At 40.0% G+C, this 23,590-nt stretch overlaps 1 protein-coding gene across 2 annotated transcripts in view; it reads right to left on the bottom strand.

Annotated features, from left to right (window-relative positions):
* Positions 1-23,590, bottom strand: part of SLC9A7 (solute carrier family 9 member A7) — a 66,578-nt gene that overhangs the window by 7,448 nt on the left and 35,540 nt on the right. Inside the window, exons 8-15 of one of the 2 annotated variants that reach the window (XM_042810153.1) lie at positions 20,773-20,878; positions 20,331-20,419; positions 20,101-20,214; positions 16,676-16,787; positions 15,930-16,083; positions 9,680-9,739; positions 5,217-5,280; positions 2,536-2,618 (exon numbers count right to left, since the gene is read on the bottom strand). In XM_042810153.1, the coding sequence (XP_042666087.1) occupies positions 2,536-2,618; positions 5,217-5,280; positions 9,680-9,739; positions 15,930-16,083; positions 16,676-16,787; positions 20,101-20,214; positions 20,331-20,419; positions 20,773-20,878 (782 nt within the window). The remainder of the gene's footprint in view (positions 1-2,535; positions 2,619-5,216; positions 5,281-9,679; positions 9,740-15,929; positions 16,084-16,675; positions 16,788-20,100; positions 20,215-20,330; positions 20,420-20,772; positions 20,879-23,590) is intronic. The other variant, XM_042810154.1, reaches the window with a different exon arrangement.

Genomic DNA, 23,590 nt, shown 5'->3' with positions numbered 1-23,590 from the left:
TCATTTTATTACTTCAGACTGATGATATACCCAAATAATAACAATTTTTTAAAAAGCATCCCTGCTACAAAGCAGCATATTGATCTTGTCTGGTACAAGAACAGAGCTGGGGGAGAACACCAATACATCCAACACTGCCGGAAATCAGGACCACAATTCTTCATTTTCCTCCTGACATCAGTTTGACTATATTAAATATAAGCACATTGCAGGTATTCTAGCCACTTTAAGCCTCTACATTCAGAAAAATCAAGTCTATTTGTGAATTAATACCATTTCTCTGATTCTAACTCAGCAGAGGAGAGTGTTTAGGAAGGAAAAAAAAAAAAAGAGGAGAAAAAAAAAAAGAAAGACTGTTTAAGCAGAGGTATCTCTCTTCTTCAGCAGAGCCTGGCACAGTGCATTTACTGGAACACATCATGGTATAATTATGCCACAGCAGTTAAGCTTCCTCCTTCCCTCCCCAACAAGTGTGGCTACACCCAATCCTGGAAATAAAAACTCTCCCCCAGCCCTTATGCAACCTACTGGCCTATGTGTTTCCCCATGGCAGACAGGCCAGCAGTAAGTATATCACAAAGAAGCAAACTCACTAAGAGACACTTGGTATTTTTTCAGAGTTGCTGTTTCTTTTGCATTTAACGGTTGTGGCTGAGCCCAGAGCACAGCCCACAACACTGAATGAACTCCACATTCCAGAGGAATGAAGATCCCAGTTACTCATCTGCACAGTGCTCTGCATACAACAGCCAGCATTAGCACGCTGCCAAATGAATCTTATTAGCATCTTTTTCAAGTCAAATTCCACTGTGAAGAGCAAATCTTGAGACAATCTGCCTTTTTACTCACAAATCATGTGAACGCATCAGCAAAAAAAAAAAATATTTTGACATTTAGATGCAGGTAGAGGTAACAATTCCACAGATCATCCATCCCCTTACGTGCAATTTAAATGCAGCAGATATTTAGCTGAATGCTTCCTCGCAACAAAAGCAGCAGAATTTTACTGAAGGTACAGCTCTGCCTATGGATGTCAGTTTTGTCAGCCCAAAGTTCACAGAAAGCTTCCCTAATGATTACTAGTTGCCACTGAGAAAGCAAATGTATTATTAGCAGCCTTAACAAAGTTTGTGTGAAACACCTAACTGCAATTTTCACTTAGCTCTCCCCCCCTTGCTGTGGCTGCTGAAGGGAAGTCGGTATTGCCAACTACTCCTGTTATTCATAAGGCACATCCCTTTGTAAAGGGCGGGGGGGAAGGAGAGCTCTGCTTCCTTCAGGGCAGGGGGAATGGCAGTCAGTCACAGCCAGGTCCTTCCTGCTCATAGCACACAAATTGTTTTTTTTGTTTTGATTTAAATAAAAGCAGGTATTAGAACAAAAATTGACCTAGATAGCGTTGAACGTTAGTCACTACATTCAAAGGGATTGCTTGAAATGACTAACATTTATGAACATTTAAACTAGTACGAGCACACTTCTGAGCTTTGTCCCTTCAGCAGCACATGAGAGTACTGATGACAAACAGATTTTACCATGAAGTGCTATTAGGATTAAATGCTCCCAACAATATTCCTTGGTTGGCAGATCTTGATGTACAAGGCACGGAAGGAAGCTACTGTGCTCCAAGCAGGCCAACAGTACCCAACCAACCAACGGACAACACCCCGAACCATACAGTCACTTCTCAGGTGCAAGCTGCAACAAGATCAAGGCCCTGTCACAGGCATTTAGGTACCTTTAACTGCCTCAGATTACTAGGAATCAAATACTGAAACATCTAAGTTTCTGGGTAAAGTGACTTGGCAAGGCCAAAAGAACTTCCCTGTTTCTTACTAAGTGAGCGTAAGTGGTTGCAGAGGGACACCTGTATGATAAACTCATTAAGAGCACGCTAAGTAGTTAAAAAAAAAAAAAAAGAAAAAAATCAAAAAACACAAGCACAAAGGACAGGACAGCTGCATGAAAACTGCTGGGAAGTTTAAACAAGGCACAATGACAACTTCAGAGAGGTAGTACAGTACAATACAGACACAAAAGGACACTGTGCATTAACACTCATAGGAAGTTCTGAATATACTGAAGGAAATAAGCTGGATCACACGTATATTTTTAGTGCCAGAACTTCCCACATCAGGGTTCACAAAAAGCAGGTGACTCTTCACCGCAGTGAATTGTGTGTAAGACATGCACAGTGTGCTAGAAAACTAGTTGGTGCTCTGAACACCAGCAGATTAACAGAACAAATCTGAAATTCTCAACTGTCTGTGTCACTTCTTACGCAGGTCTTCAACACACAGAACTGACTTTTTTTTGCCATCTGGCAAGTTTGGCATACCATGCTCTAAATGGAAAGGCCTGTTTTCCAAGTCAGCAAGCTGAAGTTTCAGTGTTGTGCCTTGAACCTGTCAAACACTTGCTCTTTGTCATACCTGACTCTCTCAAGTGCCTAAAGCTACACATGGGTACATGGCAAGGAAAAAAACATCTGAATACTTCACGTCCTGAAGAAACGCTGTTTTTTCAGAAGGATACTTATGGTCAAAGCTGTACCATAGCCTGAAGAGCCACGCACTTTCCTGCTTTGTTCTGTTCCTTCTTTCAGAATCAGGACCATCCTAGAAATAAGATAAAATCATACTCAGTATTTCAGGCAGAAAAGCAATTTTTTTTGTGATTCTATGACAAATTATACACTCCAGTCATTCACATTATAGTGTCCTGTGCAACAAAGTCAAAAGATTTCAATATGGTATGTGGATGACAGAACATTATTATTTAGAGACTTGCTTGTACTGAGGTTACTTTCTATAGAAAAAAAAAACCTGATATGATTGTGCAGAGAACAAGCAGGCCTTCTTCAACATTCTCAAGTTACCTTAATGATGTAACTTGGTGGCAAGAGCTTAAGCCTTAATGCTTACCACATAGTTAATGCAGTAACAGGGAAGAAAAAAAGTCCAAAACTGATAAATAAGCCTCTCTGCTATCCTGTTACTACTTGTCAAATAAATGAAGTAGGACAGTGCAGACTGTTCATTACTCGGTTGGTCTCCTTAACTCAAGGAGTATGTCATGTACTTTCCCTTAAGCCTACTGCTTCCTTGGAAGAATAAGAGAATTTAGCATGCCTGATAAACTTCTGCAGAACCCATAAAATATATCCCACTTAAAAGAATTACACTTAACAGGGAATATACAATGAAATCACAATTGAGGAAGCTTATAGTGCAAACTTCCTAAGTGCTACATCACACCAGCTCTCAGAAGTGCTAAGTATTAAAATACAGTCCCCTCACTAGCTGTGCAGCAAGTCCTCCCACCAGCTGGGCTGCAGCTGCATTTGTTTTTACTTTTGTTACATTTTTTTTGGCCAGAGGCCAAAGTCAAGCCCAGGGAAACAGATGATGTGAGAACGCCTTGCGTGAATCATCTTCTAAAGTGCTAGAAAAGAACAGGATAGAGTTGGCCTGGGTATTCCTCATCTGGGGGGTGGGGGGAGGACACAAAAAAACACCAAAAACAAACAAACAAAAACCCTCAAAACAAAACCACAACACCCTATGATTCATTCACCTAGAGCTAAACCTTCGTTGAAACTCATTGCCTCCCCAACCCAAACAATATATTTTCTTTAACTGTGACTTGCTGCCAATTCTGGTCTTGCGAAAGCCAGAGGAATCCAAAGGGAACTGACTAATGGACTCCATTAGGAATGCAGTGCACAGCTAAAGAGGGAAACAAATGGATAAGTGCTTTATGTTTACATGGGAAAAAAGCAAGCAAGTTATTTCCACACAGACACTGAATGAGAACAGAATACCCATGTTCTGGCTGGGGCTGCTTCCTGTTAAAGCAATTCCACTGATACTGACAAGCAGTCTAAAAGCCATCATACCACAATACCACTTCCTAACCTTGGTTTTATGCCATAACTTCATTGTAAATGGCATTTTGAGGCCCAGCCTTCTGGTCACTTCCACGCATAAAATTTAGAGAACATACATGCAATCTACAGGAATCTATCATGTGTTGGACTCAGTCTATCACAAAGAACAGAGATGCCTAATGTAGTTTCAGTAATGAAAGAGATGCTTCCTGAGCAGGTAAATATCTGTACGATCTGTGACAAAATGAAAAACAGATGCAAAATCCCACACAAAGTTGGAGATTGCTAATAAGAAAGCTGATCCCAAATGCAGCAAGTATCTCACACACGTATCATTGGCCAGTCTGAACACCAGCATCACACAATCCAGGGTTTACAAAGCAAAGTTCACATGCTTGCCCCCTATGCATCCTCCGGTCCAGTCATCTACATTTCCTGCCATTCAACTTCATTTTCCTCTTGCTGGCTCCTGAATAATCAACCAGTTGTGCTACTGAACAATTAGTGTCACTGCAGTAGTATACTGTGTGGGAGAGTGTAAACTAAGATCTGGACAGAAGAACATGTGATGGAGAGTTGCTTCTACAGAGGAAACTCCCAGTTAAACCTCAGGAAATGTTTTCTTTTCAGACCTTAAACTCCTGTGAACTCAGTCAATTTACAAACAAGGTAAACTGAATAACATCCTTCCAGTAGTCTTGTTTACACACGGTGTATTGGAGGTGAAAAAAGCAGCACTTTGATTGTTATTGATGCATAGAACGCTGCACTAGGGATTCACTGAAAGTCTGCTGAAGGTAACTGACATCTTTTCAATGCTCCTTTTGCCTCAAAGATGGTGGGCAATAGAAGCAAGATCCAACTGGGTTCTGGTACATTACACAGGAGTTGAAGTTTGACTGAGAATCTTTGATTCTAAGCAAAGTCCAAGTGCTAGAATTTATTATCAACTATAGGACAGAAGCAAGAGGATTATCTGTGTCAGTTTAAGGGGAGACCATTTATGCTGCACAATGTTACAAGCATGCATTCAGCTGGTGGAAGAGGAAAGCACATTGCTATAAACAGAGCGTATTAGTATATCTGGGGAGAGGTTTGAGGCCTTATACATACATACAAAAATTTGAAATGCAGGGAGACACCGCAGCATTACGCCTAATGACACAATTGTTTTTGGTGGGCATTATTTGAATGTTATAAAGTAACATGCGTAACTGATTTGCCAGCTAGGAGAGAAAGGTTTCATCCGTGCATGTAGCTTCTGCAGTTCATCATCTCAGTATAAAATAAGGATCAGCCTAATAGAGAAGTTATATTAATTACTTACTCCTTGTAAGACTTGGAAGTTGTCATTAGTAGGTGGAGGGTCCTGATCTGGGTCAACCCCAACCCTACAGAAACATTAGGAAAACAAAGCAAGTGGTGTTATTGAGGATTGAAAATGCTGTAAGTTTGGCAGAATGCATTTAAAAGCACCGTAAGCATCCAGCAAAGCTGCATTCAGAGAGATTATGAGAATAGTTTGAAGAAGAGCTGTTCATTATTTCCGTGCAGTCAAACAGCTAAACAAGAGGCTTCTTCACACAAGCAGCAACTACCTGTAGACAACAGCTTTAACTCTACCTCAGCACCAGCTTGAACTGCTTACCTTTGTTGCCAATTCTGCCAGGATACTTGCAAATATTACTTTTGGCCTAAAAAGATGAAACGTGTATGATACCTTCTTCATTGGAGAAGATCCAAAGCAGAAAATCACAGACTAAGGAAAAGTCCAGTCTAAATATTTGACACAGCAAGTAACTCGACTGCCCAATGGGCCTGACAATGGCTCAAAAATACTGTTAAGAAAACAAATGAAACACATATACAGTCTTTTTTTTTTTTTTTTAAAGGCACTGACAGTGTAAAGTGTCAAAAATACTTGATGAAGATCCATAATGTTTATTTGATGCAAGTTTCATTCACCTAACACAAAACAGTCAAAATGGATTATCAAATGGTCTGCATAATCCAGCCACTCATCCAAGGGAGGGTCAGTATGATAAGACTGTGGATGACCATAGAATAGTATATTAATAAGAAACTACTTCTTTTTGCACTGTTATCAGGCATTTTATTACCAAACTATCTTTTCACCTGGCTCTTTTATCCAGGACAGGAATTCAATATGATCCTTGTAATTATGTTCTTTTTTTTCCCCAGTCTATTCTTGAGTTGTCCAGCCTCAAATACTAATAATCTTTCAATCTCTGGAAGTCTAAATTCCACAAGAAAGTACAACCTTAGATGTAAGGTAAGACTGCCAGTGTCAAATGTTTTGTGTTTCAATTCTATGACATAGCATAAAGACTGGAGAAGGAAGCATTTAGTAACAAAAGCACTGTGTAAAATGGCTCATATTAATTGCCCCAGTTTTAGAAGAAAGTGAGCTGATTTAGTATAATTTGTTACCTAGACTTTGTGTACGCTTTTTCTAGCCATAGTGCCTACCAAATCTCCCTTCTGAAACAGTAACCAGAAACCAACACAACATTGCAGGTCTGTCCAGGGGATGTATGCTCATGTAAGGTAATCGATCCAGACACGCTTTACTTTCAGACATAGATTGCATTGATTAAAGTAAAAAGGAATACCACTGAATAGTTTCAGGGCAGAACTCTATAAAAGAGAAGTAGGCATTAAAGCAAATGTTTAACTTATCCTTGTGGACTCAAGGCCAATCCAAAGCCTAACTCAACAGCGTAGTTCAGGGAAAATCCAAGAGGCAGCTCTAAGACAACTGCAGCTACCTCACATTGAGCTTGTGCTGACTCGGTCCTTGGCTTGGATTTTTCCTCTCTCATGTCTCCTCATCCCTTTGTTTTTCCTTTCGTAGCAAGAAACAGAGCATCATGTACTGGACAGACTGGGAACCAGACTGTAACGTGCCAGAATGAAATGCCACACTAAAGAGCTCTGCAAGGTTACAAGAGCTGACACATTACTGCTTAGGTCATTGCTAAGCAGTGAAGACAGGACAAGAAGGGCTTCCTGCAGACAAAACTAGTTACCTCACCCAACATCAGGAAACAAGCTCAGTACAGCAACATGTGAGACTGACCATTCCTTCATAAAAACACAATAATAATAAAGATCTGTGGCTTTTCTAGTTCCAACTGCACATCAGGGAGGTCCAACGCACTACAAACAACCACCAGACTTGAGTTAGCCATGCAGCTGGCAATATGGACTGTGAGCCCACAAAACTTGTTCCAGAAGATGAACATAGCTTGCATTCCCAAAATAATTTTAACTTGTTTCTACCCATTCACTTCATGCTATACAAAAGCATAAACAATCATCTCAGCTTCTGTATGACTAATAAAGCTGTGCCTTTGATTCTTTCCTTGAGACATTGGAAAGGGGCTAAGAAGACGACCAAAGCAAGATGACCATACTAATCAGGGAAAAGTAGATCATAGGGTAGGTGTTTGGGTTCACTGGCTTCCTGAAGAGTATGATCCCTTTTCTATATTAAAACATTTCCTGTTTCAGAGAAGGAAAAACGAAAAACAACAACAACAAAAAAAAAAAACTACAGAAGTTTCTTTCAAAATTGAAATAACATGTGGACAGATTCATCTTCTTAATGGTTTTCAAAATTATTCTTCAGGGTAACATATTTTGAATTTCTCCAATGAATTCTTTCTACAGCCACTTTATCCCCTCCCTTAACTTCATGTTTCAAAGCTTGTCTCTCAGTTCGCAGATTAACACAAAATACAATACTACTTTGAATTCCCACAACTACTTTCACTAGTGTACAGTATCTTTCACCAGAGTGAAATGTATAGAAAGCATTTATTATTCAGAGCAAGTCCATCTGGTCAAGTTTCACATTATATACACATAGCTCTCCTAACAAACGCTGTTTTTGTAGACCCTACACCCCCAATTTCCAAGACAGTCTCATTTTTATTACCTGAAACAGAACAACACATGAACAGTCAGGTATCCCCTTAAGCTCCTTTACAAGGAAGAGAGGCTCAGAGAACATTTAGTTACCTCACTCTTAATTGCTTTCATAACTGAAAGTACAAGGAAAACTGGTGTATGCATGGATAGCTTTCATCATAATTCTTTTCTTATTGTTGAAAGAAAAAAAAAAAAGAAAAAAAAAAAGAAAAACTCATCCTGAAGTACATTTAAAAAGCTTCCTATAACTAAAGTGTGCTATAAAAGCCAATGACAGTTTTTCATTTATCTAAACAATCTTCGCATGCAGAAAAATTGTTACTGGGTTGGCTTACGCAAATTCCCTTTCAGAGATCAGAGGCACAGGGTAGGAAGTCTCACTACGGATTGTGGTGTTTTACTCAAACATTCCACAGCCCACGAGCACAGCTTGGAGCAGGTCACCCCGTGCAGCCACAGAGGAGCCCACAGGGCAGTGGTGGCTGAGGCCTGGAGGAGGGACAGCCTGCTGATACCCCGTGGAAAGGAGCCTGCATAGGGGCAGGAGGGCTGAGGGAGCTGCCGCCTGTGGGGACCCATGTGGGGCAGTGCCTGAAGGTGGGCCCTGAGCTATGGAGCTGTGTTTGGGGCAGTACTGGGAGTGCTGCAGCCCATGGGAAGTCCATGGGGATCAGCTCAGGGTGGATGGCACTGTAGGATGGACTCAGTGAAGCAGGGGCACAGTGATCATGGAGGGATGGAGCATCATGGGCTGGCAGCAGCCTCGAGAAATATACTGGAACACTCAAACACTATGGCTATGTACAATTCAGCAATTTAAGCAGCATGCTAGGAGATAGCTGATACAAACATGGAAACCAAAAATGTGGAAAGGAACAGTGGGGGAAAAAAAAAGCAGGTAAAACTGCTTCAAGTTCTCCACTATGTCATTTTTCTAAATAGATGGAACAGTTTCTTTTGATATTTCAAAAGCCTTTCCAACGCCCTACAAGACCTGGATGAGAAGTTACCAAAGTGTAACTATTACATCCTAGTATATGCAGTTGCAGTGACGGCTGGGAATGACCATAATAAATAGTACTTCTCACATTTGCTGTATGTGCTGCTTTAATACTAACACAGTGCATCTCTGATAAATTTAGCACTCAACAGAACTTGCACATGTGACAGGCTCTGTGAAAAATTTACCATTGCTCCACACCAAAAAATTTTGTGTGTTATACATAGTGGCACATACAGATGATAGAAATACACTGTGCTTCAAGATATTTTCCTTTTTCCTGTCAGCTCTAGAAACAACCAGCTGATTCTCTGTCATCTCCACTCTTATCAGCACCTTGCTACAAAGCAATCTAACAACCTTTACTTTTAAAAAACACATTTCAAAGAGGCTGAGATAAATCATCTGCAGAAGTCCCCTCCTCTTGAACAGCTGTACGTAGTAGCCCCAGAGAATGCCTAAGACTGTCTATGTGATCAAGGATAACAAGATCACATCCATAGTTTTCTCAGCTTTCAAGCCTTCCCAGGCCAAAGACATTCATTTAGTTTCATTAATTACACATAAATGATAGCTAAAGTTACTGGTAGAGTGGTTGGTTTTGGTTTTTTTTGGTTGCATAGTTGTTTGTAAGGCTAAATACTTAATGCTTGATCCATGCTCTCCCACAGTTTACAAGAAGAAATCTAATTCCGAAGTGAGGAATATCTATGGCACTGCAGAAGAGGAGAAGCAGCAAGAGCATGCCATAGTATAGAAGAAGAGTATACAGTGTTACAAAGATAAAGGAAGGCAAGCACCAGGTTAATTTGGTATCAAGGAAAGCACAGTGTCACCTGAAATACAGCCAGCGGCTTTCACTCATCTCTTCCACCGATGGAACATGGTCACCAACTCTGGTACAGTACAAGAATGGAATGTGAGTAACAAAAAGCTCATGAGATGACAGCTTTACAGAACTACCTAGCAAAATAAAACAAAAACCCTTACCCAAACAAAACAGACAAAATACACAAAAATAAGAATGACAGAACAATGGCATAGTGACAAAAATCATAGAAATTAACAATAACAGCTCTTTTTTATGGAGATGTCCAATAACATTCTTCATTTGTTCAGATTCAAGCTAGGAAAAACACCTGAATTCATGACACAGGCTACACATTCATAACTTCTACACTGTAGAAATTATACTCAAGAGCTCTTAAGAGAAATGCTACAGGAAGACAAAGTTGATCAAAGATGATTCCCAGCACTTTGGACTCGTGTATTTTCTGGAGGGGAGAAAGTAAGTAAAGAAAAAGTCACAACAGAAATCCATGCATATACCAAAGAGGCTGCCACCACTTACTAGTTTTAGAGCAAATACTGGTAATACATAGGTAAAATACTCAACTGGCTTAACTAACAGTAAGCTAACAAAATCCAAGATGATTAATCTTCAGTCAAAGTAGAGCACCCTCACCACTTGCTTTGCCTTTTTTGTACTGTACTTAAGAACAATCAAACAAACAAGTCAGAGTATGTTTTGTTTCTAGCACTTTCCAATATAAGTTCCTTAGCAATTCATGGTGTTGTTCCACCCCAACCCTCTCCAAATCTGCATGAAAGCATACAGCATCAATTGTATACTGCCTGTCTGAAATAAAAGCCTAGGTTACCACCAATCCACACAGGTCTTACTTTACAAAGAACAGGTATGCATACTGACTGCGGGCTCATGTTTAAGAACCAAATACTTAAAGCTCACAGCTTGTGCTACTACTACAGGTGTGCAGTAGTCTAAACCTTCAAAGCTAAGGCAAATGCCAGACTTTGGGTAGATTTGGTTTTTGGATTTTTAATTCCCCTGCCAACATACATTACAGGTCAGAGTAGTCAGAATTTTAAGTCCAGCACAGAGAAAGGTTTGCATATGCAGCAAAAGCTAAAATTAAAAATTGCCCAGTAACTTCAATTCTGTGACTTCTTTTTGCTGTACCTTTGCCAAGTCAGTATTACAGACATCTGGAAAAACATCAGTATGAGTGAGTGCATTTTTGGAAAATTTTAGCTATTTTGGAAGAGATCAACTGCTTTGTAGACGGTGGCTGAGGAAGAAGGCAATTCCCATCCTGATATTTTAAATAATAAAAATAAAACTAAAGCTGATCACTCAAAAACTCCAGAATTGGATAAGCTGCTGCAGAAGTCAGCTATAGGGTACCTTTGGTACTACTTTACCTGACCTAACCAAGGTAATGACTCCTGAAACTGCCCATGCAGGCTTGGCAGAGCTCGGTCAGTTAAATTCATATTATCCCATCAACCCAGATCCTACAGAGCCTGGGTGTTCCTCACTCTTTTTCTCTCTGGTGGGAATAGCCGTGTTGCAGTCCACAAGAACTGCCATGTTTATATCCAGGCATCCAAAGAAGGAGGTGATCCTTCTCCTACCAGGGAAAAATCTCACAGGGCCGGTCCAGCAAGGCTAGAGAACTGATGGCTCTATTGCACTCCCATTAAAAAAGATTCGTGACTGATGACAAGGAATCGAAGAAAGCAGAATATGGAGAAGAGAAATTGAGCGTAGATAGAAGACTGGAGAAAACAGTACAAAAATACATGGCAAAAGGAAAGAGCTTACAACAGGGAAATGGACAATGCACATGCCCACCTTATAGAGGCAAAAGAAAGTAGTTAGAAGGCAGGCTTAGAAAATGATAAACCAAATGGTGGATCTGAACTATAGAAAAATGGAAATAGGGAGGAAAGCAGAAGGGCGTGATCTCTTGTTGAACAATTCCCACCTCAGACACAGACACAGTACAAGGCTGGATCCCAGCATCACTTCTTGTCATTGCAGCACACTGAAACATGGTGTTCAAGAAAGGCATTTTATCCAAAGGCTAATAGCTGGACCACCCTGGTCCAGATTCATCCACACACTGTCATTAAGCTGTTAGTTTCACCTTCAACCCAGATAGGTAGATAGTTCATACAGCAACTATGTGAGACTACTTAGTTTTGTGGTTTTTTTGTTGTTGTTTGCTTATTTAAGGAAGGAAGAAAAAAAACAAAAAGTATCACTAGATAAAGAGCTTCTTGAAAGATTATATTTGCAAAGTCACGCAGAAGGCACTAAATACCTAAGCTGACATTGTCCAGACAGCCTAAGTATATTAAATGGAAAGTTATAATCCTCATGTTTAAGATTCCGAAAAAGGTGGCTTAATATAATTGAAATTACTTCTTTAAGATACACAAACGTTTGAAGCAGCTTATGAAGGAGAAGCAGACATTAATCTACACATTGCTTCACAGTTAGAACTAGGTCAAAACCTAACAAAAAAAAAAGAAAAAGGGAAATATTTTTCTATACAAACGCAATAAGTTCCCCTCTTCTTTCTCCTGTAACGAATAAATGAAGCTATATGTCAGCTACTTTTCAGAAAAGAGGAACTTTGCCAGTGGTTTTTGATTTACAGAGCTAATTTACTGGAAATGTTAAAGCTTCACACAGGAAATTGTTTCTTCACTTTAATCTCAACAAAGTAAGAGATTTTCATTTTTAATATTTTAGTAAGTTGTTTTAATTTCTACCAGAAAACACCTACTACTAAAAAAAAACAGTTTATATTCACATATATGAATACGTTCCACAGCCAAGACAGCACATAAATTCAAATAGAGTTGATGTCATGGCTTTACACTGGATTCTGGTGGTAATTTTTAAACTCACCTAAAATCAAGTGGCAGAAACAAAAAGCACCTGAAGATCCCATTATTTTTGCTGTCACAACCTTACTTTCCCCAACCAGTTAAGCAGCAAATGCCAATGAAGCCTCCACTGCAAACAGCAGGTCCTTGGCTTGGTTGTACATTTAAACTTGACCACGGGAAACTGGTCATATACCTTATCCTTAAAATATAACTGCTCTTCTGATTACTTGAAATATTCAGAACAGAGCACAGCAAGGAATGTGGCATTTTTGCCTATTTTCATAGAATCATAGAATAGCTCAGTTTGGAGGGGACCTTTGGGACCAGCTCAGGCTTCTCAGGGCCCCATCCAACCTGGTCTTGAACAGCTCCAAGAATGGGTTAACCACAATTTCTCTGGGCAGCCTGTGCAAGAGACTCACTACCTCCTGAGGAAATAACTTCTTCCTAACACCTAACCTAAATTTCCTCTTTCTTAGCTTGAAGCCATTCCCTCCTTGTCTCATCACTATTAGGCCACATAAGAACTCAGTCCCCTTACTGCTTATAAGCTCCCTTTTGTTCTTTACCAAAACTTAGCTTTCACAATAGCCTCTCCCTCTGACCTACTTTTCTTTTAATATATTTCATATCAAGTTGGAGAAGGGATCACCAGAAGAACAAAGCATACAAGCCAACTGCCATTCAAACAATAGGTACATGCCTCCACCTGAGCTACAGCAACTCCAGATCCTTGCATAACCATTGCCTCACACATGCACACAGCTACCTCTGCATGAACACAGTGGTACCAAGCCAGGCTGAAAGTCTTGGCTGCAGCCAGCTCTATGCTACTGTTATATTTAAACTGTGCAGGCTAATCTTAAAGATCTCATCATTTACGTCTTTCTTAACACCCCAAAAACTGCTGCGAACTTCACAAGAGAGATGGACTTTTAAGAGTCTGCACAAATCCTGGCATTTAAGTCCAGAACACGAGTGGCATTAGATTCCTATTTCTCTCCATTTACTTTCTCCAGAGAACAGTGAACCTTCTATCTTTTTATCTCTCTTCTTCTAAACAATCCTAGACAGGAGCATTGCTTATTTCCAGCCTCTGGCTCTGTTATCTTACGGTAAGTGCCAGAGCTGAGAAAGCATCCAAAGAAGTGCTGTCTCAGCACTACACAGTGCAGCTGTGTGAGGCACTGGGAAAGAAGAGCACCTTCATCTCCTCCTGCCTACCTCGCTCACCGGGGGGAAAATGATGGAAAAGCAGCACACGTTTAAAATTCAGCTGGAAAATAATCTGTCGCTTCCTTGCATACGAAAAGTGAGGCGGGACTTCGTGCTTTCCCACAGAAAGGACTTCGTCACAACGCAGAACACCAGAACCCGGGTTTCTAATTCTTCATCAGCTGCACACGGCTGCCACCTCCTGGCACGAATCTGAGGTCATCCCTAGGAAGAGCAGCTTCAGTGATCAACGCTGCAGTCTTCAGGGCAGCTGCAGGCAGACCCAAGCAGTTCTCTGCAATACTTCTCTCTTATGTGGAGTTCCCCTGCTGACACGATATCCTTCTCTTCATAGACAAACTAAACATTTATTTTCTATCAAGCATGTCAAACAAGCGATGAGTAAAATAATTACTTAAATAAATGTGGTTAACATTTTAAAAAGCTAAACACTCCAGCCCATGGTTCAGCCAATCGCCTGTTGGCAGCTGCTCTTCCAGGATGGGAGGCTCCTTGAGCCCAGTTTAGTCTTGGTAGATTGCAAAAATGTTTTTACCTATGTACTGCTTGCAAGAACTCATCTCCTGCTCTCTTGTATCCCACGCCCCAGAAAGCTTCTATACACTGCTGGTAGAGCAGATACCATCCGCCTGATTTGCTGTAATTAGTATGGGATTTCCTTATATACCACTATTAGCCAGAAATCTGCTTCCATTTCCAGAGGTGCCTAATGGAAAGCTGCACATGGTACCTACTCCAAGCATCTTGTCAGAATCATTAAACAGCTTTCATATGGAAAGAGACACCAGTCAGGCTGAGCTGAGAAGTATCACTCATGGTCAAATGATACCACATCAAAAATGACTCAGGAGCTGTGGAATCGTTTTGCTGTTGATCTCAAGACCAGGTATTGCATATGCTGTTGCTAGCAGCATGATTTTCAGTGACCCTGACTACATGGAAGTGATACCTCTTTCTGGAGTGCTAGCTAAACATCTGGAAATTGCATTTAAAGGACAAAAATGACAAAATTGGCACCAAAATATAAAAGGAAACCAGGATTACCAGTGTCTGCTGCTAGACAGAGCTGAGAAATTGTAAATCACTGTTGTAATTTCTCAGGCTGGAAGCATCTGACATTGAACGCAGCTGTCTTCCTGGCACAGAACCATTCAACTCTGTCAAATACATATCCTTAATGACAGGTTGTCAGGCAGTCTGACATATCACAGTTTTTAGTAAGCTCATCCCATAAACTTCAAAACTTGCTGTTGACATTACTGTATCAGATAGTTTGGCTTCAGCTGATCCATTCATACTTTTTTTTTTCCCCAATCTAGAAAGCACTTGCTACCTATTACTACAAGTAGTTCACTGAAATTTTACAAGAAGAGCAACAATCCTGGAAGATTGTTAGTACTTCCTAAGACAGAAACTATCTTTGCTTTTTACTGTTCTAGCACAATACAACAGTAGACATTCTGGTTAGCATAACTAGGCTCCATCGTACTTTTCTTCCCTCCCCACACTAACTACCAAAGCTTTCAGATTGCCAACAGAAGTTGTCCTTAAGAATTGAATCATGATTCTTTAGGGCTTCTGTTGATAAGCAGTCTCAAACACTTGCAGCCCTAAAGTGCTAAGTATTGACCAGAATTTACAGACAAGTGGCTATAATTGTGTTGTTCGTCATTTCCATAGATCACTTCAAAACAGAGGAAACACACAGATAAGCAGGTTCCTATTTATCTCAGTTGTTCAGACTGAGATGTTGTTTAGGCTGTTAATTTTGTTCAGATAAATGTTTAAAGTGCATTCAGTATAGCATTAAAATCTCCATCTAACTTGAAAAACAACACAACCATTACCCATAGGCAGAAGATGGGGAAATACAGGATGAGAAGTCAATATAGAAATAGATTGGCTAATACTTTCTTTTTTGTATCTAGCAATGCTATTTCCACATCCTACTGGGCTGACAAGGATCTACACGCTTACTCACAGACCACTAGGAAGCTTAGGCCAAATACCAGCAACATCTTGTTTTCTTTTTGAACCAGCCTGCACTAACATTAGAATGTTCTAGATACCTAGAGCATATCTAGCAAGCATCAAACAAGTTTACCACCTGAAAAGTGAAGTTTCCCCAGCACACAGCTACATACTGACCTGATGTTCAGCCATGACAGCATGGGAGTTGTGCCTCCACCAACAATCCACACAGTGAAGAAGACAATGAGGAGAGTTGTTGAGAACATCATCTGATGAGCATAGGTAGCAGTATCTCGTATGGCCAGAGCAAAGGCCATGGCTCCCCTGAGACCTATGTGAAAAAAAAAATGAAATAGAGCTTCTGAAGTGCAACCACGCCGTCATAATACAGCATCTTTCCTTTCTTTTCCAGACATACAGGCTTAAAGTGATAAGCAGAAAGCAAGGGGTTCAGAGTAATCTCACAAGAGTTTTAACTCCCTCAGTTTCATTGATAAATTATGCCCTGGGATGACTTAGACTGTAACTTGCTGAATCCACAAGTGTTAAGAATTATTCATAAATTAATAGGAAAGAAATGCAGAAAAAAAAACAAGCTGTGGACAACAGCAAAATAAGTTTTGGAAATCGAGCAGCTCCCTGAATCTAAATGAATACGCACACTTCTTCAACACTTGAACTGAAAATACTCCATTCCCAACATGAGGTGATCGTAAGCTGCCAGCAGCTGTCATTTCAAGATGTCACTCTTCTTAGACATCACACTTTCTATGAGAGTTGAAAGACACATGAGAGCATGCTACAGCTGCCAAGTCCCCTGTTAAGGAAACCTACATGTTTGCAGAACTATCTCCTGCTTTCATAATCCACATCTTGCGATTTAAAAAGAATTCTTGCTCTACCCAACGTTTTTGCTCTTTTACCTGAAAACATCATCATGTGTTGAAAATTCCAGCTGATCTTATGCCTTCTGCCCAGATTCAGCAAGAAGGAGAGGGGGTAGATGTGTGCAGCTCTTCCCAAAAAGATCGCAATCTGATCACAGCTGAGGGTTAAGGATTTCACCTTCCCAGGATTTCAACACAGTCTTGGGCACCTGGCTCTAACATGAAACTTCTGTTTTAATGAGAAATTCATGCAACAGTATCAAGTGTCATGCTATTCCTGTCTATATAGAACAGACTTTCACCAAATCTGTGCAGAATGAACTCACTGCACTGAATGCAGACTATTATAACCATGTGTTTTTAATGAAGTTAAATTACATCTAGTATGAAGACCATCAGCTGTGCAAACAAAAACTTAAAATATCACATTATAAGCAACTACTACCTCCAACATAAGACTGCATTTTAGACCAGCAGAAATGCAGCCCTAGCACTGAAAGAAAGTCAATATAAAAGACCAGCAAGTGTCCACTATCATCACTCTTACAGAGGCAATGTGACCTACTGGTCAGTGGGCATTTAAATGTTCAGAGAAACTACAAAGATGAATTAAAAAATAATCATCATTACTAGAGTGAGGTTTAAAAAGCTTTTAAAAAGTACTGCAGAAATTCATAACCATAAGTGAAAAGCTCCTGCCCTCCTGCACTATGGTTCCAATGAATAACCAGAAAGCTGAATAAGTGCTCCACCCATCTAAGGAACACTTTGGTACAAATTAGATCAATAAGCTGAAATCCTATTACACAACCACACAATACTGTTTATTTGCTGCTAGGATAACAACATTAGAAGAATGAAGCAGCTCTTATGGAAAACAAACAAAAGCATTTATGAAAGAACTCAAGACTTATCTGGGTTGATGTTACACCCAAATACTGAAGTAAAACAATATAGTCCACCTCCACGGAGCGAAGATTTTGATCATTACTTTCACAAAAAGCTTCATGCAGTTATTCCAAGCAATTTTTACTGCAGTTCTTTCAGGCACTGCAGAAGTTACCATCATGACCAACACCTGTAGGAAGAATGAGTAGGATTTTGGTAATGACACTGAGGCCTTAGCTCTGCCTTTGCAGTCCAACCTTTCTCTTTCAACAGCAATGATGTTTACATATCCCCCCAGATCCCACTCCACAAGGCATTAACTCAAGGGGGAAAGCAGCTGCTAAGGCAAAATGTGGGTGCTAGTACCCTTCATCTTCCTCAAAATTAAAAAAAAAAAAAAAAAAAAAGTTACACCAGAGGTAACAAAGGTTAAGTGTTGTAGTACAAAGAGATGTGAAAAATGCAGTAAAAGTAGGTGGGCAGGAAGAGAATAGAACAGAAGTTCTGAGGAGAAACAAGACTGATGGCACAGCTTGGACAGAGGACAGATGGGTATAGCAAAAAACAAAAAAAAATTACAACATTCAGCACCCCAGACAACTATTTCATCTGAATCTTCAACCAGTGGTCGCAGGGATCCAGAACATTTGTTAATTCAGAAATAAAAGATGTGCGGATGTGGAACATTTTTGTCAGTGTTTCAGAAAAGTAAATGATCAAAGATAAATAAAGATAAGTGCGATAAATCCCTAGAAGTAGTATAGATATGAGAGAAAGAGTAAGGTGGAGAAAAAATAAACACATTCTAGAATAGGCCGCTTTTATGCTTCCTGAGTTTTATCTCCATGGCAAAGAGACCTACTCCTGCAGTAGGCAGAGAGAAGTCAAGACATGAACCTCCGTGTCCATCATTTCAATCACACTCTGAATTTTCAAGCCTCCAGGAATACAGTGAAGGAATAAGTACACAATCTGTTTAGAAAGGGGGCATGAGGAAAGAGGAATCTAGCAATTCCCAACTTATCTGAGGGAGACTACCACCAAAGTGCTCGGTTCTGAGGCAGCTGAGAGCCAGGTAACAAGTCAGCCAGTGATGATGGGAACTGGATACCAGTTTGAACAAAAGTTTGAACGCAACAGCATTACAAGCACTGCTTGCCATCAACAGCTGAGGCACATATTTTTGTCTTCTCCACTGACAAAAGCAACAGGAACAATTTTTCTTTTGGATCAGACTGGCGAAAATTCAAGGAGTTTAGAAGTCAAAACCTTCTGCCTCTACCTTGTTTGCCCTGACAACTTCTGCAGTCTCTTACTCACAGAAATCCTAAGCTATTTCTCCATTTACATAAACTGACAAGCTCAAAGTGCTTTCACCTATGCTGCAAACATCTCTAGAGGAAAGACTGGGAAAGAGCAGAGGGATGAACACTTATTATTCCACTTGTCACAAATTACTGTCAAGAATCAAAGAGAGTTTGTATATGATTTCTAATGTCAGTCTTGGAAAGACTGACATCATGCAAATCCCTCTTAAGGCACTATTACAAAGCTTTCTCCAGCCTTAAGAACTAGATATCAATCGTGGGAATGGGAAAAAACAGACTGCAATGTAGATTCCTCTCTTTGGTAACTCAGGAGCCCTGAAAGTTGAAGATGCATTTCAGCTCATAGCCACAACACCATGCATGCTTAACCTTCATGATGCAACATACTTTTTTGAATCATAAGGTCTGGAGAAGAATAAAAGTTTTGAGCCTTCCTTTCCCAAAAGACATTAACACCTGATGTAGATACAGTGAATAACAGACCAATCCAGGCACACATCCCCCTCTCCAAAAACCTCTCTCCCCCTCATTTCCCCAGCTTCTCTTCTTTTCCACTCCACTCGCTCTCTTAGATTCATCTAGTATAACTTCTCCAGGTGGGCAACACATACATTTGAGATGAGAACAGATGAAAATCAGAGTCCTGAATGTCATCTGTAAATCCCTTACGTCTTAGGAAAAACAGACAAGCAGAAGATATTAAAAACAAACAAACAAAAACAACTCAAATAATTTGCATTGGTGACCTACTCTTCACCAAGAATTCCCTAGTATGCTCATCCATCACTTTACCTTTAGATTCAATGTTTCTCCATATCTGTGCAGCAGGCACTCACATTTCCCAAGTAAGCGACTCCCTTTGCCTATGCTGATAAATGTAGCAGCACACTGCTTCCCCCTTCTGCTGATACTGATGTTTCCTAGCTAGGAAGGAAATCTGCAAATTCAGGTGTTGAAAGTTCCTCTGTGCTACAGCCACGTGGAGGAAAGCATATCCATTTACTGATATGTTGAATGTACATAACTTTGTATCCACTCAGGTGCAGAGCCAACTACTTTGTGGCAGAGGCCTCAGGGCTTCGATATAAGGGTTAATTAAATATTTTCTTAGACTTCTTGTGTCTGCAAGACACAGGAATACTCTGGTCAACCATTGTGTCATTTATTTGATGAAGCTAAAATGCACCACCAGTCTACAGGCGTACATGAAAATAGAGAAGCCTCAGACAAACTGAAAAAGGATACAAAAGCTCCAATGATGAAAACTGGGCTGAATATGTGTTTCTGGAAAGTAAACAGTGCCAAACCCATGTAAGAAAAGATGAAGTTCTCAGCCAGGAAGTGCAATACCTCAAATAGCTAAGGAAAGAAGAAAAAAAAATAACATGTTAAAGGCCAAGCAATAAATATGCTTTTCAAAATACCAGTACACAGCACTATAGCAACAAATAGCACAAAAGGTGAAAGGATCTTGCCTGCTTAGTGCGACTTCTTGATTCAACTGACAAGTTATTGTACGTATAATGTGCCTGAGTAATTCCACAGAACAGGACAGCCACTACACCTGTAAACAGAATTACATGTAAAAAATAAATCAGTCTGTTTACTATGCGAGCACAAGATATTTTCCCTTCTCAAGTCCTTTTAGGTTACCCTTAACCTTGAGATTTTATGAACCTCATTTTCAAACCAAGGATGGGGCTGGGAATGCTGGGACACAGATGCTTTTAAGCCAATTGAAAGCTGTTCTTAAGAGCTTTTACTGCACAGAGTTCCACCCTCTATGGTATTGTACAGAATATAGGGAAGCTTTAATACAAACATCATGTTTCCCACAGTTAGGTTTAATGAGAACATGCATACATGGCTAAGATGGGCAGGAATTCTGTCTTAGTGTGCTCAAAGCCACCAACTCACCAGTAAATCCACAGGCTTCTGCTAGCAGGAAAGTGCTCCAAGACATTAAGAAGAAGAGAGCCGTTTCCAGCAGAGGGAAGCAGTGTAACTTGGTAAACTTCGTCACGTTAAATCATTTGTTAAGGGATCACAAATAAAAGAAACCCACTGGTCCTTCAGCTTCTCTCTATCTAACATTTACGAAAAGCGTTTTTCTGTGCTAATAACCAGTGCTAGTCCAAAAAAATTTTTTGGCATGAAAAAACATCGATTCCATCATATTAAGAGTCCCTTTCACGTCATTAATTTTAGATATGTGTGCTGCACAGCTGCAGCATAACTCACCTCTTTCAACTAATAGCTTACTCCATAACACATTTCCCTGCAAAGTACCAGCACACAAGGGATATATACTCAGTGTTCCATTCAGATTGCTTTTTTTTTTTTCCCCTCACAGTATATTTTATTTTTAGACAATGATCTGCACACACATACTCACTGGTCACCTTTAGATAAACCATAAAATGCATTCAGAAGTGTTTCATTTACAGGGCTGATCTCAACTACAGAAACCTTGGGATGAAGCACATTTATCAGAATTTTTCCACTCAGATTTGTGGAGAAGTATTTTTCAGCCAGTTTGGATATTTCTGCATTTTTAAGGTAAAACTGATATCCTGCCTACAAGAAGATAGATTTCTTCTCCCTGTGTTGATACATCTTGGATAAAACACCAGCACAACCACAGCAAGCTCAGCATTTTCCATGGGAAGAAAAAACAAATTTATCTTCCAAATGAGAGAACTTGAATAATGTCAAACACACAGAATTAACAGTTCACATAGGTAGCAAATAGTGAAACAAGTTTCAGCTGCCTTAAATACAGCTCTCCACATATTTCAAAATTTTTCTTCCCATTTATGGGAATTTTTTTCCTCCCTTCTCTCACTATTTTGGCAACACATAAATAGCACAGCTTACTATAGCTCAGGTGTTGATAGCTACACAACTGTACAGGGAGTTATAGAAAGTAATAATGTGCTACAGGAGTGGTAGAGAAACCTCTGTTCCTTCTGAAGGCTGATGGCTGGCAGTCTTTGAAATCCAAGCAGAGCAACAGCAAGAGAACAACAGTATGGAGACCTGGAACAGCAAGATGTAGCACTCTCCCTGTCTACAGGAAGGCAATGAGCACCTTGACAGAGACATCAGGGCTGCACCATCATCCACCACTCCTCTCCACGTATAATATAGCTGCACCCAGGGCTCTCTGTGGCATTACACAATCAAAGCTAATGGCAACACAGCTACTTGGGGAGTCATGGTTCAGTACATTAAAAACAATGAGGAGCGCTACTTTCACAGGAGATTCACAGGCCCTGGGAGGTCTGCAGCTCACAGCACTCTTTGTGATTCTTGCAAGAAGCATTCAGTTGGCCCACAAGACTCATTGGAAGCAGTCTCCCAAGGGCTTTGTCACAGAATACGGTGTTCAGAGCCACAAGTGATTAACACCAGAGGCAAACAGCTGGCAGCATTTCAGTGGTTAGCACAAAGCACTCCTGAGCATGGCTACCTGCTCCCCACCCACACTACTGCTTCCTGTTGGCATTCCGCATGGCTCAGAGAAGGGAAGGGCTCTGAAGCACATATTCCAGATGCAACTTCAAACACAACCCTACTTTGCCAGAAGGCTGAACTCAAAACAAAAGCCCAAATCACGATCAAAATGTCTCCATGACTGCTGGCATTAAACAAAACATAAAACTCAGCATTTTCTAAATAGCTGTTACTCTCCACATGGTCCTTTTCTTACATAATCCATCTCCCTGCCATTTTTGAAGACATACACTTATACTACATGGATCACTCCTACCTCCCAACAGACTTATTGTGTAATATCATACTTCTAAAGCAGCAACCACTCGAGCAGTACTTACAACCCATCTTCCACAGAAGACTTAGATAATCCCACTACAAATTTATCCAGTGCCTGACTCAAAAGGAATTCATGTATTTCCTTAGCAACTAGACAGTCACGTCTGTTGCTCCACGGGAGAAGAAGAGGTGGAAGGTTGATCTCCTGAAGTCAGAAAAGGAGCCTGATTCGAACCAATTCTTCATTTCCAGTCTTTTCTGGCAGCCTTGCGAATCAAACACTTTATTTCTCTTGCCGTTATAATGCAAGCAACATATCAAAGTAATTTACTAAATTCAAAATTAAGATTTGTGGTCATCATTCTGGAGGAAGAGGAGGGTGATAGAAAGGGAAAAAAAAAAAATCACTTATTTTGTTTATTTTAATTAACCAAATTGAAGTACTACTTCAAAATAATTACTTGTTTTCCTAATTTGAACATTAAAGCAAAGAGTTTTCTTTCTTTATTTCTTAGCTATAGCATTTTGGCTTCACTTCATTCCAGCCAGGTAGATTCTACAATTTAGAAAGAAAATACCAAATGATGCAATACTTTAAATGTTATTAAAAAAATAATAATAATAATAACCAAAGGCTTTGAGGCCATGACAGTTCGCTGAAAGCCAGAACAAGTTTAAATATATTGTCTGCAATGTACTTGCAAAATAAGTATTCTGTCTATTTTTAAAGGACAATGCATGACTGCATGAATGCCCTTTGCTGGTAGAGAGGTATGGTGATGGGTACTTCACAGCTATGACAGAACATTGCTTGGGAGTAAGGTTCTATTAACCTCACTCATGACTGAAGTTACAGGTTCTAACTAGCAAAGACTAAAATGCACATTTACTGTTACTTTCTACATTATTACACACCATTAAGTAGTTTTCCAAAATAAAATAGTTAAAATTGTATAATTAA

The sequence above is a fragment of the Centrocercus urophasianus genome, unplaced genomic scaffold (genome assembly GCF_019232065.1).
Source record: "Centrocercus urophasianus isolate 14NV4802_14NV808 unplaced genomic scaffold, USGS_Curo_1.0 seq_12, whole genome shotgun sequence".
NCBI classification, from domain to species: domain Eukaryota; kingdom Metazoa; phylum Chordata; class Aves; order Galliformes; family Phasianidae; genus Centrocercus; species Centrocercus urophasianus.
This window is presented reverse-complemented; position numbering and strand designations above follow the sequence as displayed.